This window comes from Nesoenas mayeri, assembly GCF_963082525.1.
Source record: "Nesoenas mayeri genome assembly, chromosome: 3".
NCBI classification, from domain to species: domain Eukaryota; kingdom Metazoa; phylum Chordata; class Aves; order Columbiformes; family Columbidae; genus Nesoenas; species Nesoenas mayeri.
This window is the reverse complement of record NC_137544.1, coordinates 57,890,753-57,907,029: the sequence shown is the minus strand read 5'-3', so window position 1 is coordinate 57,907,029 and position 16,277 is coordinate 57,890,753. Positions and strand designations below refer to the sequence as shown.

Here is a 16,277-nt window from a genome sequence, read left to right as displayed (position 1 = left end):
TAGCAAGGAGAGAAGCATTAAGGACCGAAAGAAACAGACTTAGGAGTGTTTTGAAATTACAGAAAAAGAAGAAAGAAGGGCAAATGACAGATAACGGATAAAATCAAAGAATTATTATTATTTTAGAAGAAGTGATTCACTGTCACGTGAGTAAGAAGGAAAAGAAAAGAAACGAACACGTGATAAAAGTTATTTTGGAAGATGTAGGATCTGGACAATCAAAAGGGCATTTATTTGGTTATCATTGCTGTTTCCACTGTGAGAAAATATTTAATTGCTGTATGAATAAAATGAATCACGTTTGGGTCAAACCATCTGCATGCAACAGAAGCAGAAGAGTATCTAAAGGAGCCAAAGGGCAGTCTTTCTTTTCATTTAAGCCTGTGCTACTTTAAAAAGATTTCAGACAAACTGGGCAAACTTCATACTGCAGACTACATATGAATCCTCTTCTTCCTTAATGATGAACGTGAAATATTACTATATTTTTTGCTTGACACTATAAGTGCATTTTTTAAAATCAGCAAACCAAGGGATCTGACCATCTATCTGACTACCAAGTGGTTTCCAGTTCTTCTATTTTCAGTCTTCTATTTCTTCTCAGCATCATTTTGAGTTCATAAAGTGACATTATAATATTTATTTTCTGGTTTAGGTACAGACGAGTCTTTTCTTCTATTCTTCTTTCTTCTGATTCCTTCTCCTTGATGGGTATCCCCAAAACCTATTGCTGACAAACCTATCTTCAGTCTGGAGAGCTCTTACACAAGGTACCACTAAAAGCATCTTGTTCTTTGTTTGAGACATGGGTTTTGAGCAACTGCCTGGCTGACATTGTCAAATGTAATGTGGAAGCTGTATGGGGATATAGCGGAAGATTTGGTGAGGAGATTAGTTAAATGTAAATATGCTCAAGTGACTTGCACCTGTCTGTAGAAAAAGCACATACATCACACTAATTGTTTGACTGACCTTGTGTGCTTGATGAGTAGAACCTCTGTGTTAGATAACATAGGCCTGTGAGAAACTTTAGCCACTTTATCACTATGTCCGAGATTCCTGCTTTGTTGTGAGAAAGAGTGGGAGGCTGCGCCTGCCTGAAGCCTTGAAATACAGGTGAGCTCAGCAGGCCCAGTGATCTTCCAGCAGCGCTGAACTGACCAGCGCCTGTGTCCCCGCCTCTGTCACCTGTGCCTGGGAGCTTATGTGCTGCTTTGGAGATCACCCAATACATAGGTAACTAAAATAAAATTTGCTCTCTCCAATGCATTCATGGCCTCTGGCTCTTCTTGCGACGTACCTGCGTATGTGTACACAGAAGCATAAACTGCCCCACTAAATCCTAAATCAAGACTATTAAAGTTTAAGTAACTAAAAAGTTACTTAAAAGATTCAACTAGCCTAACAGCAGCAATCTGCAAGAATAAATTTTATTTGTAAGGTGTTCTGTTCATAATGTGAATATAATCTCATTTTATATTAGAAAACATATTGTTTGAAACAAGTCTACAAAAATCTTAATGAATGGATACTGAAAATGTTTGAAATACTTAATGCTAAAGACATATTTAACATAAGAAGATTTACATAATGCTTCCGTGATGGCCAGAGGGTCTACTGAACATTTTCACCATGAGATGAGGAACTGATCAGTTGTTCGGGTGAAGGGCTATATCTTGAGAAGCTCAACTCATTCCAGCATTCCCTGGTCTTCTGTGGGATTTGAGGTGGCATACAGCAGCTGTCGTGAGGCAGGTGGTCTGAAGGAGGACACTTTGTTAGCTAGATGGTTTGTCTGTTTTAAAGAATAAACTGAACTCTGCTTTGAGGGTAAAGCTTCAAAATTATCATCACTGTCATGTCAAACTTTAACTCCTGAGAACACAACCTGTGGGCCTGGCATGAAGATGCAGAGAAATCTTCTGGTGCAGATGTCTGCAGGCCCTGCTGAACATAGTGGATGCTGCTCTGTAACACAGTGTCCCAGCCAGTTTCCCTGCTGGGCACTCGGCCTTTATTCTTATCGTGCTTTTATGCTTCCCATATTTTCAAACGTGCTTTTAAAATGCACAGCTGTGAAGCTGACGTGTTGTTGAACCTGTCAGCCATAGTAGCATGCAATCCTGTGTTGTGTATGGATTTCTGTTTCTAGCATTAGTTCTGAGCCCTTTCTAGACTTTTTCATCTTATTATTATGCATAACACTCATGATTGACCCAAACTCTAGGTAACAAAAAGTAAATACCGGTTTTCTATTTTCTGTGCACTTCAGAGAAAGAAGATAACTGCTTGAGTACACAGAAGGAACTAGAGCTGGATACAGTGTTTTGTCTGCATTAGGCAATTTTCAGTTTTCACTATTTCTCATGTATTAAGAGAACTGCATTAACTCCCTCCTTTATTTTAAAGTCCTAGCTACCTATAGTTACTAAAAATCCTATTGAAATCACATTTTAAAACATATTAAAATATGTTTTTCAAAATTCATTAAAATACAATTTTGTCTTCTCTTAAATAAAAAAAATTAAGTAATTTAAATACTGTTCCAATATAGCTATTTTCCTTCACCTCTTGGCTTTAGATAAATACATATTAACAGGTACCAAACAAAAAAAATGAAATGCATGTATTTGGGCAAGATGCATCTATGTTCATAAAGGACTGAGAAAAGTGGAGATAACAATATTACATTTTCTTAATGTGGTATCAGTGAAGAACATCAAATCAAATACTATGGCTAGAGAAAGCCAGATGTAGTACTCATGTAAAAATAATTCAGAGGAGAATTCTGTTCAGATTGTGAAAATGACACTTGCCATGAAGTCTTTACGCATTGTCATAGCAGGATTGAGTTGAAGCCAAACAAGCATCTGATTCTTTCTTTGAACAGCAGTTGATTGACTGCTGTTATAAACCATTTAATGGGACTCATATTCCAAAGACAGCTGAAAGACTGACTGCCTCATTTTAGCATTCTGCGATGTCAGTAATAAGACAAGTTCAAGAAGAGAGATTAAACAAATGTTTGGGAAAAAACACTGTCAATATATACTAAATATACTACTAAACAGCTTTTACTTGTAACAAGTTATTTACTAAAATCCTTAATCAGATACATATTCCAAAATATTCTGAAGTATATTTGTGAATAGTGGAGCCTCAATTTCAAGCAAATGAAAAATTTTACACGTTAAATTATCTTAAAATTTCTCTTTCTCTAAGCATTTGTATGCACATAAATAATATTTGAATGTACAAACATGTACAGAAGAAACTAGATATACAGATATATACACAGATATAACTACGAGACATGCATAACACGAGGTAATAAATATGATAATAGATTTAGATGGACAGATAGATATGTATAAATATAAGTCACTTTAATTTTGACTGGTCTGTATTTTGCAATAGGGTTGCCACTAGTTTAAACAGACATCCTACACTTTTTTTCCCCTGCACTGCTTTTGATTTATTCTCTAACAGTCTACCTAAGCTAAATAAAGACGGCCCTAAGTGCAAACAATAACATCAACAGCAATCAGCATTTTCAAAGTGCCCGACATGTTTAAAGTATTGTATAAGTATTTAATCATAAGTCCTCAAAAGAGTGCTCAAGACCACTGAGCACTTCCAACAGTAATGCTGTCACACAGGGAAACAAGTTCCGACAAGGTAAAAACCAAGCAGTCACCAAGGCCCTACACAGAATTCTGGAGCCAGCACTAAATCTTAATAGTGGCATACATGTAAAACTAGTCCAAACAAGAGGAATTTAGGAGCAGTAATAACTGTCCATGAACACCCTTCGTCTCCAACATAATGCTGGTTTTATAGCATTAAGAATAAAACAATCCAGATCTTGAAAAGCATTCGAAAAACTGCAGATGAAGTACCAAGTATAATGAGGTATAACCTGCCTGTTAACCAAGTATAGTTTTCATTATTAAGAAAAAAACACTATGTGCTTAGGAAATAACGAGTGTAATGCATTATTCACACGTATTCCTGTCAATTATAAGCCTTTGAAAGTTGGATCTTTCCATCAAAATTAGCTCACCTATAAGAGGTGTCTGGATCAGAAGTTTTCCTTTTGTTTTATGTTCATCATAGCTTTAAAGGTTTTGCAGAAATTTGGGATGAACACGGTACCTCCATAAAGTCTTTGTCTTCTTGAGATTTCTTAGTACATAGCAATGTATCTTCATAAGAAACAGAAGTTTTTATCTTTTCAAGATTTCTTAGTCCCTAAGAATGTATCTTTATATCAAACATAAGTTTCGTTCTTTTTGAGATTCCTTATTACTTAAGGATGAAGATGGAGATTTCTTTTAAAACTGTCCACACAAGGAAAGATTCCAGTGAAGATGTTTCTATTCAGCTAGTTGGGATGGCAACAGTCTTGGAAGATTTCCCTGATGTTGCATGTTTTGTTCTTTCTTTCCGAGGATATGATCATTCCTCAGTCACGAATATTTTCATTACGAAGACTAGAATGCTTTGGAGTGGAAAACATTAGAGCCGCAGAAAAATTTGCTTGCTGGAATGTATTCCGGTCACTTTTTTGCCTTTTCTTTTTTACATTTCTGCTTATTACCAGAAATCCAGAAAATATTGTAAGGTATATGAGAACATGAGAGCAAATTTATCGTAGTCTTTAAGTCAGCCTTTTGTTGTTGAGGCTCCTTGTAAAAGGTTTTTCATGTTTCTTTCCTATTACTGGAGGATCCATACAAGAACAGATGTTCTCTTTTCCTTAAGTAGGTGAAAGTTAAGACTTCACTTTATTAAAATTTATTAAGACTGTCATCCATATTCTTGTTGAGAAGGAGCTACTGCTCATTAACAACATGCCCTATAGAATTTTGCTCTATTTCTAAATTTCTATTTCTAAAGAAAAAATACAAAGTTAAGTCAACACATGAACTTCTAGTATGAATTTCAGTGCCGCACGTCTTCCAATACCACCACATTCAACCTTTGACATGACTGCAGAAAAAAAAAATAATCCCCAAACAATAAAACGCAAGCTGTACCAGTACAAAGACGAAAAAATATAGACTGACCTCCAAAGACCATGACCTGTTCCCTGCTATAAACCTGGCTTTTGAGAATCACCTCTAACATGACATATATAAAGAATCAGTCTAATTAGGACAGGTGGAAAAATCAATCACTATAAAAAACTTTGTGTTTTGATGTATTGCTACGTGACCACCTTCCCATGCCATCTGATTTCTTAAAGATCTGCAGGTGCAGGAATGGTATTTTTAAAGATATTCCCAACACATCACACAGTACATTCCTGCATTAAAAGGGGTGACTGCAGTTAAGAAAAAAACCTCAACATTCTCTAGTTATTCCACTTACAGTGTTTTAACTCATGTTCTTAATATGACCAATAGCAGCCCCAAATCCACAATCAGTTACTGGGAACTACTCATCACAGAGAGGTTTATTGTACAAGCCATTATCCTATAGTCTCTTAGTCTATAGACCATCCATGTGTACCACCTGAAGCTCCAGCCATACACGACTTGTGGCAGAAATGAGAAGACAAGCCTAGAATATTAATCATAGGGATGTGAAGCTGTGATTTCTAGCATTGCAATGATCTAAGCAAGGTGTCCATGCAATGTCTAAAGTCTTGATGGTATTCTGAACAGATATTATGAAATCTGTTGTACCACTGAAATTCTCTCTGTATGAGTACAGTCCAAGTAAGGTCACATCTCTGCCAAACCAGAGACATTTCGCTTAGCTTTACTCATCTATACTCACTGCGTCGAATCTAACTTAGTCACACAGGCTCTTTTAAGAGCCATCGGAGAGATGAGCAGCTCTGGAGAGTGAAAAATCTCACTGATTTAAACACTCATTTTAGAATGAGAAATGGAACTGGGTTCTGGAGACGGACAGTTGAACATGAACTGTAGCACTGCACGATGTTCCTGGAGAGCCAGGATTGAAGGACAGCCTTCCATCAGACTCCATGGATGTTGCTATCAGAATCATGTAACATACACTCCAGAAAAAAATGGCTTCTCAGGCACATAATTTGCAAACAAAACTGATATATTAATAACAGAAAAATTAAGACAGACTTACCAAAAACAATAGAGGACTCACAGTAGTAGTAACCATTTGGCTGCTTTTTTTTCAACATGGAGCAAAGATCTAGGCGGTGCAGGATTTCATCTCCAAAATAATGGCTTTTAAAATCTTCATACAGGCTTGAGTCAATTTTTTTCACCTTTAAATAGCAACATAAAATTCAATTAGGCATTCTACTAGGAGACCTAATTTTCATATTTAATTCCTACAGCTTTAATTTTAACCACAGGTATACTTAGAATGGAAAACTACTTCAAGATGCAAAAAGAATACAAAACAATAATGTGCCCATTCTGTTTTAGTCAAGCACTATCTGCTGCAGAACTTAAACAAGGAAATAAAAGTGTCATGACACCTCCTTTCTATCCCTCCCTCTTCAGTCCTGTAGCACACAAATCGACATACACAATGCTCCAACTGCTTTAACTTCCAATGGTGCGCCACAGTCTTAATGGAACATGTAACTGGAAATTATTCTTGCTGTCATCACTGGGCATGCTACTACAAGGAAGAATCTCAAATGTTTGTCAAGGGCAGTTTTCTGGGCCTTTAGAATCACCAAACAGTAAAATGTTGTTCTATTTAACTAGCACTAGGCTTTTTACCTCAGCAAATCTAAAAACTTATAGTAATTTATAATATCATTATCATTATGTTGTTTTGCATATATGAAGTGAAACATAAATATCCTACTAGGCTGTTTTCAGAAAACCTCATTTCAGTAGTTATTGTAAGAGTTTAGAATTTCTCACTCCATTATATTTTCAATAAAAATAGATGATCTCTGTAGAAATCTAATATTTTCTCCTTCAATCTAACTCAAAATAATGCTCTTTGCTTTTTAAAAATCATTACTATATGCTAAGGGACGTTAGCAGTGACCGCTGCCTCCAGCAGCTCCAGCCCAGCCCAGTGGCCCGGGGACCCAGGGTCTCTGATGGATGTACCTGCTACTTTCACGTCCCAGAGACACACACACATGCTCAGAGGACATGGACATGGTGGCTAGACAGGCTGCCACAGACAAGCTAAGCTGCTGCCTTCAACAGCACCTGCATGCAGGGCTCACACGAGACACAAGTGCAGACCAGTCCCTGGCAGAGACAGAAGGTGACTGCTGCAGGTGTGCACATCATCCTCTCCAGGTTTACAGACACACACACATTTGTGCACTCTCCAAGCACTGTCATGGCCCCTCTGTCTGGCTGGCACCCCAGCCCAGCTCCCAGGCCCTCCCAACCACCCCATGGGCATCCCAATTGCTGACTGGTCCAGCTTGAGCTTTGGTAGTAAACACCTGCAGCCCTCATATACACACAGTTTGGGAAAGATCCAGACATTTGCCCCCAACAGCCAGCACCCAGTACACCAGCTCAGTCAGACAAGTACACCCACCAGCCCCGTTTTACACACAACTGGCATCTTTTGCACCCCATTCTGTCCACTCCTCCCCTGTTCCTCCCCATCCCCTTCCACTGCACATCTCCCATCCATTTGCGCAGTCTTCCCCGCCCCAACACCCTGGACTCTCAGCTTTACATCCCCAACAGCTGCAAAGTCCCAGTTTGCCTGAGGTTTCTTGACAGCCCATCAATTAGTGTGACTGATGAGGTTTGTTTCTTGGTTTTTGTCTGCTATATTTGACAGGCTTGTGTCTCTGTATATTTTGTTTATGGCTTCCACCTTTCCCTTACCATCTCATTTGACAAGGTCCTCAAGCAGATAATCATACTGAAATAAACATCCCCACACTCCACATGCCCTTATCAGCCTCTTGCTACTGCCTCCCTTATCATATGTTGGTCAGGTTTGTGTCTCTCTAAGTGTTGTTTCGGACTTCCTCCTTTTTTTATTATCCCCTTCTGCACTGAAAAGATCCCTCACCAGACACCCTAAAGGGGCCAGGGGCTGCTTCCTTCCTCACACGCTTACACTGTATACGTTCATCTGAGCACCATGCTCATGCTTTTCCTGTGATGCTTCATTTACAGTTACTCATATGCAAGATGAGCTCAGTGTTGGTATGTCTACTGAGCTTTTACTTAAGGACAAAATTATTGATTTCAAAAGCACTTTGCTTGAGTAAGTACCTGCACATTTGGTTCTCTAAAGCCTAATTTAGTGAAGGCCAGAAATGTCTTTCCATTTCCTTAATCTCTGAAACGATGACATCTAGTGGTGGACACTTTTCATTTCAGGTATGTGACCTCCTTGGGAGACTTCATTTGTTCCAGTTTCACTGTCATTATTTAAAATTTGATATTCCAGAGCTCGATTAGTCCTTATGTACTAAGGTTATTTTGAAATTAAAACATCATTCTTTGCTTTTTGGCTGACAGTTCTTTGAAATATATTTAGACATCAATCAGTATTTTAAAAGTCCTTTTCAACCAGGAGAACACTTGTCAAAATGTGAAGCCTTGAGTACTCATGGAACAAAACGAGGAAAATATCAAAATCACCACTTCATGCTCCAATAAAGAAATAGCATTTACAAAAGGCTGGGATGTTGCTTGTCAAAAACAGATCAGTAAGGTGTGAATCAAATGTTGAATGCTCAGGATTTGAGTTATGCTTGTGATGTGCTACTAAAAGATATTTGGAAAAGAAGCCATGGGAAAACTGATATTTTTAGTAACTTGGAGCAATCCCTGGAGCGCTGTTTGTATTGAAATGTGAAAAGATGAAACAATACAGGTGCATGGGAAGGTCACGGTTCATTTCTTAATTGAAAGGTTCTGGAACGGTAGAGATGAAAGAGAGGAGTTATTTCCACATGGGACAGTTACAGATGCTGATTATAAAGATATTATATAATTGGGAGAGAGTGAGAAACAAGAGTTCTTCAGAGGCCATTTTGAAGTGTTTGGCGCTTGGAAAGAGGAAGACACCTGCCTCTTGAGGAATCATTCTTATGAATGAATGGGACATGGCTGTATAATGTAGGCCTGGAGAGGCACTGCAAGTGCAGCTTTTGCAAGACTGGCAGGGCACCATGCAGGGAGCATTTGGGAGCCCTGTCACATCAGTTAAGTCTCTGTGCCTCCTCTGTATGCAGGTGGGAAAGTGCAGCCTGCCACTCCCAGCCTGCAGTTAAACTCTCCAGGTGGCTGGAGTCCCCATGGCTGCTGTCAGCAGGCAGCATCTGCCCCAACACCCTGCCCAAGCAGCTTCAGCTTCCATGTGCCAGACCCCACAGCCAAAACACCCAGCTCCCATCATCACACGTCCAGCTCTCTGAAGGCGAGGGCTGCACATGAAGATTCATTTACAGCTGCTCGAAGTAGCTCATTAAGTGAACTGCAGAAGCCGCAATATGCGAAAGAGGTGAGCTGTGAGTCCTGCTGGAGCACCAAAAGGCAGTGCAGGGGCAGGTCATGAAGATGCCACATGGGAGCAGATGCTTGGCATCCCTTGCCGGCCCGAGAGCTGGGCTGCTCGGGGGGCTCCTCCCTCTCGGCGCGGCTCTCCGAGGAAGCCGGGGAAGGAGGTAGCAAGCCGCCGCTCGGCACGGAACAGGGGCCGGGGGGAGAAGCTTGAGCTCCGAGAAGAGGATAGCTCCCATTTCGCCGGGAAGGCGTCAGTAAGGTTGAAGTTCCATTCCCCGCACAGCTGCAGGCACTTGCTGCGGGGAGAGGGCGGCGGGGAGCCCCGGCTGCGGGGGCACCGGGGGGCTGGTGAAGGGCGGCGCGGCGGGGCCGGGATGGCGGCCGCGGCGCCACAGTGCAGCGCCCTCCTGACAGGATCCGGCGGCGGGGTGGGGCCTGAGCGCAGGGAGCAAGGAGCACCTGGCGGCGGAGGGGAAAGTGGGACAAAATACAATTTTGGGGCTGCAAGAAGACGCGGCAGCCAGGACGAGCTGCCCGTCTGTGGTGAGGAGAGTGAGTAAGGGGGAAGAATGGGAGAGGGTTGGAAGTGGGTAGCTGACAGCGACTGTGGACTCTGTAGATGAAACTGTTTGGTAGGGTTGATCCCTGCAGCAGTGTGTTATGTACTGGTATAGAAATCGGTACTGTGTGACGGTGCTGCATACATACTGGGGTAGGACCCTGAAACGATGAGCAGTTTATGGGGCTGCATTGTTGTGAGGATCTGTGGTCAGTGTACGTGGGTGTCCCACACCTCTGCATGAGGGTGATTTTGTACATGTATGTACATGTGTATGTACATATGTATGTACATTACTGTACTGACGGATATTTGGGCATACCTATATGCTTACTTAAATAAAGGATACAAAGGAAAACTGTAAAACTATTCCAACATTGCTGGTAGTTAGCTCAGTTATACCTTGTGTGGAAACAAGATGGCGGCTGTAGTTACCGGCTCCATCTTTTCACTTAAACATGTAACGTCTGTCTTGAACTCCTGGTGGCATCTTAGTTTCCCAGGGTTGGAAGAATGAGTGTTAGCCTGCTGTTATAAATTACAGGTACTTCTCAGAACTTTTTTGATGAATAAAAATATCTTTCTCCAACAGAATGAGTGCCACATCAGTCATGGGCTGTGCCTTGCCACCACCGCTTGGGCCCGAACAAGAGGACCAAGGGGGCTCTGAGACACACATGTCTGTTTTGTGGTATGCAGGGCAGCTTGCAATTACTTACTATGATACAGAAGATTGCTCAGTTTACTTCATGCCTGACACACCTGATAACGAAGACCTCAAGCTACTGCATAGAGCGATTGGGGATATTAATCCTCAATGCATAGTGACCAGTGCAAAACAGGACCAGAATATTGCCAAATTCTTGGCCAACCTAACAGCTACTGCTGGTGACAACAATACCAGAAAACCAGAAATTGTTCTGTTTCCTAACATAGATTTTGGCCTAGAAGTCAGCAAGCAACGTATCCTATCTAGGCAATTTCCATTTATCCCATCTCATATGACTGCAACAGAGAAAATTCTCTACTTGTCCTCAGTCATCCCTTTTGAGAGCCCACTCATGATACGAGCCCTAGGGGGACTCCTTAAGTTCCTAGACCGGAGAAGGGTTGGAGTTGAGCTTGAAGAAAGCACTATTGCTGTTCCTATTTTGGCATTTAAAAAGTTTGTGCTGACAGATATTGTGAGTATGGACCAAGACACTTACTGTGTCCTGCAGATATTTAAAAGTGATATCCATCCTTCTGTGTACAAGCTGTCCAGTGGATTAAAAGAAGGATTCAGTTTATATGGAATTTTAAACCGTTGCAGGTGCAAATGGGGAGAAAAACTGCTGAGGCTCTGGCTCACAAGACCTACTCGAAACCTGACAGAGCTGAACAAAAGGCTAGATGTTATCCACTTCTTCCTGCTGGCTCAGAACCATGAAACAGTCCTCACTCTTCAAGGTTGCCTCAAGAATATTAAAAATGTGCCTCTTATTCTGAAGAGAATGACTCTTTCCAACACAAAAGTTAGTGACTGGCAAGCACTCTATAAGACAGCGTACAGTGCAGTGTGCCTTAGAGACACATGTCGTTCTCTGCCCAGCACTATTGAACTCTTTCAGACTATTTCACGTGTCTTCACTGATGATCTGCACTACATTGCTACTCTAATCAGCAAAGTGGTAGACTTTGAAGGCAGCATCTCAGAGAACCGCTTCACTGTTAGACCCAATGTGGATCCCACCATTGATGAGAAGAAACGAAAACTGATGGGACTGTCAGACTTCCTTACAGAAGTTGCACGAAAAGAACTGGAGACCTTAGACAACCACATTCCCTCCTGTTGTGTGATCTACATTCCTTTAATCGGGTTCCTTCTCTCCATTCCACGGCTACCAACTATGGTGGACAAGAGTGACTTTGAAATTGAAGGCTTGGACTTCATGTTCTTATCAGAGGATAAACTGCACTACAGAAGTGCTAGGACTAAGGAGCTAGACAGCCTGCTGGGCGACTTGCACTGTGAGATCAGAGACCAGGAAACACTTATTATGCACCAGCTGCAGGCCAAGATCTTGGAGAAGTCTGAAGTGCTTAACAGTGTGATTGAGTATACTGCACACCTAGATGTGCTGCTGGCTTTGGCAGTGATGGCCCGGGAGAATGCCTACTGCCGGCCACGCTTTACTCACCACCATGGCTTCCACATCAAGGATGGAAGACATCCGCTCATGGAACTATGTGCAAAGACTTTTGTGGCCAATCCTGTGAACAGTGGTGAAGCTACCAGACGGATAAAGATCATCACAGGGCCCAACTCATCTGGAAAGAGCATCTACTTAAAGCAAGTAGGTCTTATTGTATTCATGGCTCTAATCGGCAGTTATGTCCCTGCAGCAGAGGCTGAGATTGGAGTAATTGATGGGATTTACACAAGAATCCACAGTAGGGAATCTGTTTCTGTAGGGCTCTCTACTTTCATGATTGATCTTAACCAGGTTGCCAAGGCAGTAAACAATGCCACAGAGAGGTCCTTGGTACTTATTGATGAGTTTGGTAAAGGAACGAACACGCTGGATGGCCTGTCCCTTCTGGCTGCTGTCTTGAGGTATTGGATCAGTCAAGGAACCCAGTGTCCACAGGTCTTTGTCTCCACTAATTTTCACAGTTTAATGCAGCTAGGACTCCTGCCTGAAACACCTCTACTGGAGTACCTGACCATGGAGACCCACCAAGATGGAGACGAGTTGATATTTTTCTATCAGATCAAGCAGGGCATGTCCACTGTTAGTCATGCTGCCAACATCGCTGCATTAGCAGGAATGCCAGCCAAAATTGTTGAAAGAGGAGTGGAAGTGTCAGAATTGCTTCGCAGTGGAAAGGCTATCAAACGTATTGATCATCCTTCAAAAGGAGATCGGATGGAAAAATCCAGGTCTGTTGTGGAAAAGTTTCTTCGCCTGGACCTTGATGATCCCCATGTGGACTTAGAAGAGTTCATGCGTAAAGAGGTGCTGCCTTTGGCGGCCTCAGTCCTGTAACAAGGGGTATGTATAAAGGCATAGATTACCTCGCATCTACCATGTTCAGTAGGACACTTCGGTAATTTAAAAACTGATCATTATGACTAGCATCTCACACTACATTTAGCTTTTAACAAACTGTCTATAGTGTATGTCCTTTCCTCCTCTTCTTGTTTAAAACAAATACTTTAGTTACATATCTCTGCAATATGGTGTATGATATGAAAGCAGTAAGACTGAAATAAGAGAATTCAAGAACCTCTTCCAGCTGTTGGGTCACCCTGTTTGCGCATTTTCTACCCCTGTTGTTAGATCTTCAGATTAAAAAAATTCTGTAGAAAAATCACAAAACATTTCTGCTGGTTTCATAAGACTGTGAAAACAAAGTGTTTATTGTTTCATGTTGTGCCAAAGTCATTGTTTCAGCCATTTTAGGGTCAGCATCAAAGATTCCAAGTAAGTATGTGCCTCAGACTCCCAAATCAACAAGTAACAGTTGTCACAATACAAACTGCTGATGTAGAGGGCGATAAATTGAAATACAGAGGGATTTAATGAGCTCTGCAGCTTGTCTTCTACCAGCATTTCTGTCCAAAATGCCAGAGATCCCAGGAATTATTATACAAAGAATGCTGGAGGTCAGAATCAGTGGGGACTGATCAAGAGAGGAAATGCCTTGGTTCTACTGAGAATCACTCTCTTCTCATAAGGTTCTATATGGTACAACTATGTATCAATGCCATATGGGTATAAATAAAATTACAAATCTAGGAAACATATAACTATACTAGGGATGTAAGACAGAAATTCACATTTTATATTCTATTTTCGAGTATTGAGTAAAACTTAAAAGGAGCAATACCAGAAGGGGAGGATTCCCGTTCACTTCTCATGTCACACAGTATCTTCACTGAACACGGTATTTGATGTATGCATATGCAACAAAAATTCATTAACAAATTAAAGAAACAGAAGACATGATATGCAAGTACGGTAGAAGTAATAAATAACCTCTCCAACAAGGTAAGTGCTTGAGATTCCTTATCTAAGTAACATAGAAGACAGATGATAGCTTATTGTCTGACTGTGAAAACTTGCTGTAACTGCTTACAGTATGGCTAAAAAGAGACATCAGCAGATACACTAGATCTCTCTTCAGCTATATTTGATTTCAAGAAGCCGAAAATATTAATGTGATATAAAATGAGAGAAAATTTACATGAGAAAAAAGTAATTATCACTTTAAGTATCTTATCTGATAGGTCTAGCTGAAGATATCAAAAAGACCAATGTGAGTGCACATCAAAAAGATCTGAATTTGGAGACACTGCTTTGGGTTTGATTCAGTGTGGAATTTTCTCCTTTATGATGAAGGAATTACTATTACAAAATAAATACCTTATGTTATCTCTATATGACACTAGGACAGTGTCAAAAGTTTTAACATAATTTACATTAAAAATACAAGAATGAATTACTGAATCGTGCATTTTTACTGCTATTTCCAGTGCAGTCATAATAATACTGTCTGCAAAATAATATCCAGCATCTTGATGATGTTACCATTGAAGTTGACCAGCAACAGTGAATCAGGCCTTGTACAACATTTGGAAGTGTTGAAAGTACAAATGGATTATTCTCATTGATACATTCTCTTTTACTAATTATACATAGAGCATTCTAAAGATATACTGTACAGAAAATGTCATATATTAAATATTAATAAACTATATTTTGGGCTTTTTTTCTTGTCAACCACTGTCTAGGCTAAGGATATGCCCCTTACTAATTAAGCAGATGCAATCAGAGCAATTTAGCTGTCAGTCATCTTCTGCTCATGAAATCCACTTCCCAGCATTTGCAGTTCTGGCAGCACTAGGTATCGAAGGATCTCCAAATGTCACGCAGCATTTATTAAGTGTGCTTCACAACATGCCCTGAAATAATCAGCAGTCTGGATGAATGAAAAACAAGGGGATTGTGACTGACCTGTGGCAACATAGGAGGCTCATGAGGGAAGCAGGAATAGAAACGTTACCTTCAAGTGCAAAACGCCAGTTGCTTCTTTCATTATTTCATTCGGTTCTTTGTATAGAAGATAACGATAGTAACCCAAGATTCTTATCATGCCAACAATCAATTGTGGAAATAGTTAAACATGTGCAAGTAACTTATATCCCTTTACCTCCTTCCGCAAGGACACTGAGAGGCACACTGTACCTCCATATTTGGGGAAGTTTTCAGTTGCACATTTGATCTCAGAATTATCCAAATAAGCATGAAGAAGGAGTTACTCCCACTTCTGAGTAAGTAAGTTCTTTAACCTGAGAAGCCGAAGGGGGTATAGTAATTCAGATAGCTCTTTTATGACCCATTTTATCTCACATTTTTATCCTTTATTAATGTCCGTTTCCAAGTTTTTTGCATTTGCTATTTTTAGCTTAATGCTGTGCCTTTGAAGTGGGAAGCTAATTTCTTGAGATCTTTACTGATTTTGCATTCTCAAACTCATTGCTATGTAAATATCAGCAACAACTCAGGAAAGTTAAAATCTTTTCAGAATATACACATTTCAAAGATGCCTGTAGCTATATTAATGTTTGAAAAACAGATTGGTTTTTTTTCCCCAAAAAGATAATTTTGGTGGGGACATCATGACATTATGAGGGGAGCAGCTTAGCAGCATATTGGTTTTTTTCCCCAAAAAGATAATTTTGGTGGGGACATCATAACATTATGAGGGGAGCAGCTTAGCAGCATATTGCTTCAAATAAGAAAACTGAGACCTAAAAAAAATTAATATAGTTATAAAGCTTTAGCTGTGAACTGTACTTGACAACTTCAGTTGTATTGCTTTTCTAAATGCATTCTCATGTAATCTTCATCCACTCCCTATTTCTTGTTTCTCATACTGCTGTACGATCTGAAAATGCGATTAAACATTATATTAAAATGTATTACAAAAGTTATTCCTTTTATGTTTCATATTTCTATGTATTGTTTTCAGTAAATGCATGAAGCTATCTCCCTAAATGCATGGACATAATGAAACAAAAAGTTATAGTAAAGAACAATGCTTATGCCCGACAGTGGATTGACAGAGAAAAATTCCTGTTAAAATAATTTACAGATTTTTAATACATAATCTCTTTCTATACAGTGTATCTTTACAATACCACATGCATTATCCAGCATTATGGAGGACTAAGGAAGATGATTTGGAATGACACTGACCTGGTTCTGTCAGCAGCAGTGAATATC

General features: G+C 40.2%; 2 protein-coding genes across 4 annotated transcripts in view; one reads left to right on the top strand and one right to left on the bottom strand.

The window, feature by feature from the left end:
• AKAP7 (A-kinase anchoring protein 7) overlaps nucleotides 1–16,277 on the bottom strand; it is an 89,756-nt gene that overhangs the window by 45,454 nt on the left and 28,025 nt on the right. For all 3 annotated transcript variants that reach the window (XR_013922030.1, XM_080342978.1, XM_080342977.1), the window contains exon 7: nucleotides 6,112–6,256. Coding sequence is in view for 2 of the 3 variants with exons in the window: in XM_080342978.1 (XP_080199104.1) it covers nucleotides 6,112–6,256 (145 nt within the window). In the remaining variant the exon portion in view is untranslated. The remainder of the gene's footprint in view (nucleotides 1–6,111; nucleotides 6,257–16,277) is intronic.
• On the top strand, nucleotides 10,599–13,034 carry MSH5 (mutS homolog 5; the record flags this gene model as incomplete). Its single annotated transcript, XM_080342976.1, has 1 exon — nucleotides 10,599–13,034. One exon carries the CDS (start codon nucleotides 10,599–10,601, stop codon nucleotides 13,032–13,034), a length of 2,436 nt encoding a protein of 811 aa, XP_080199102.1.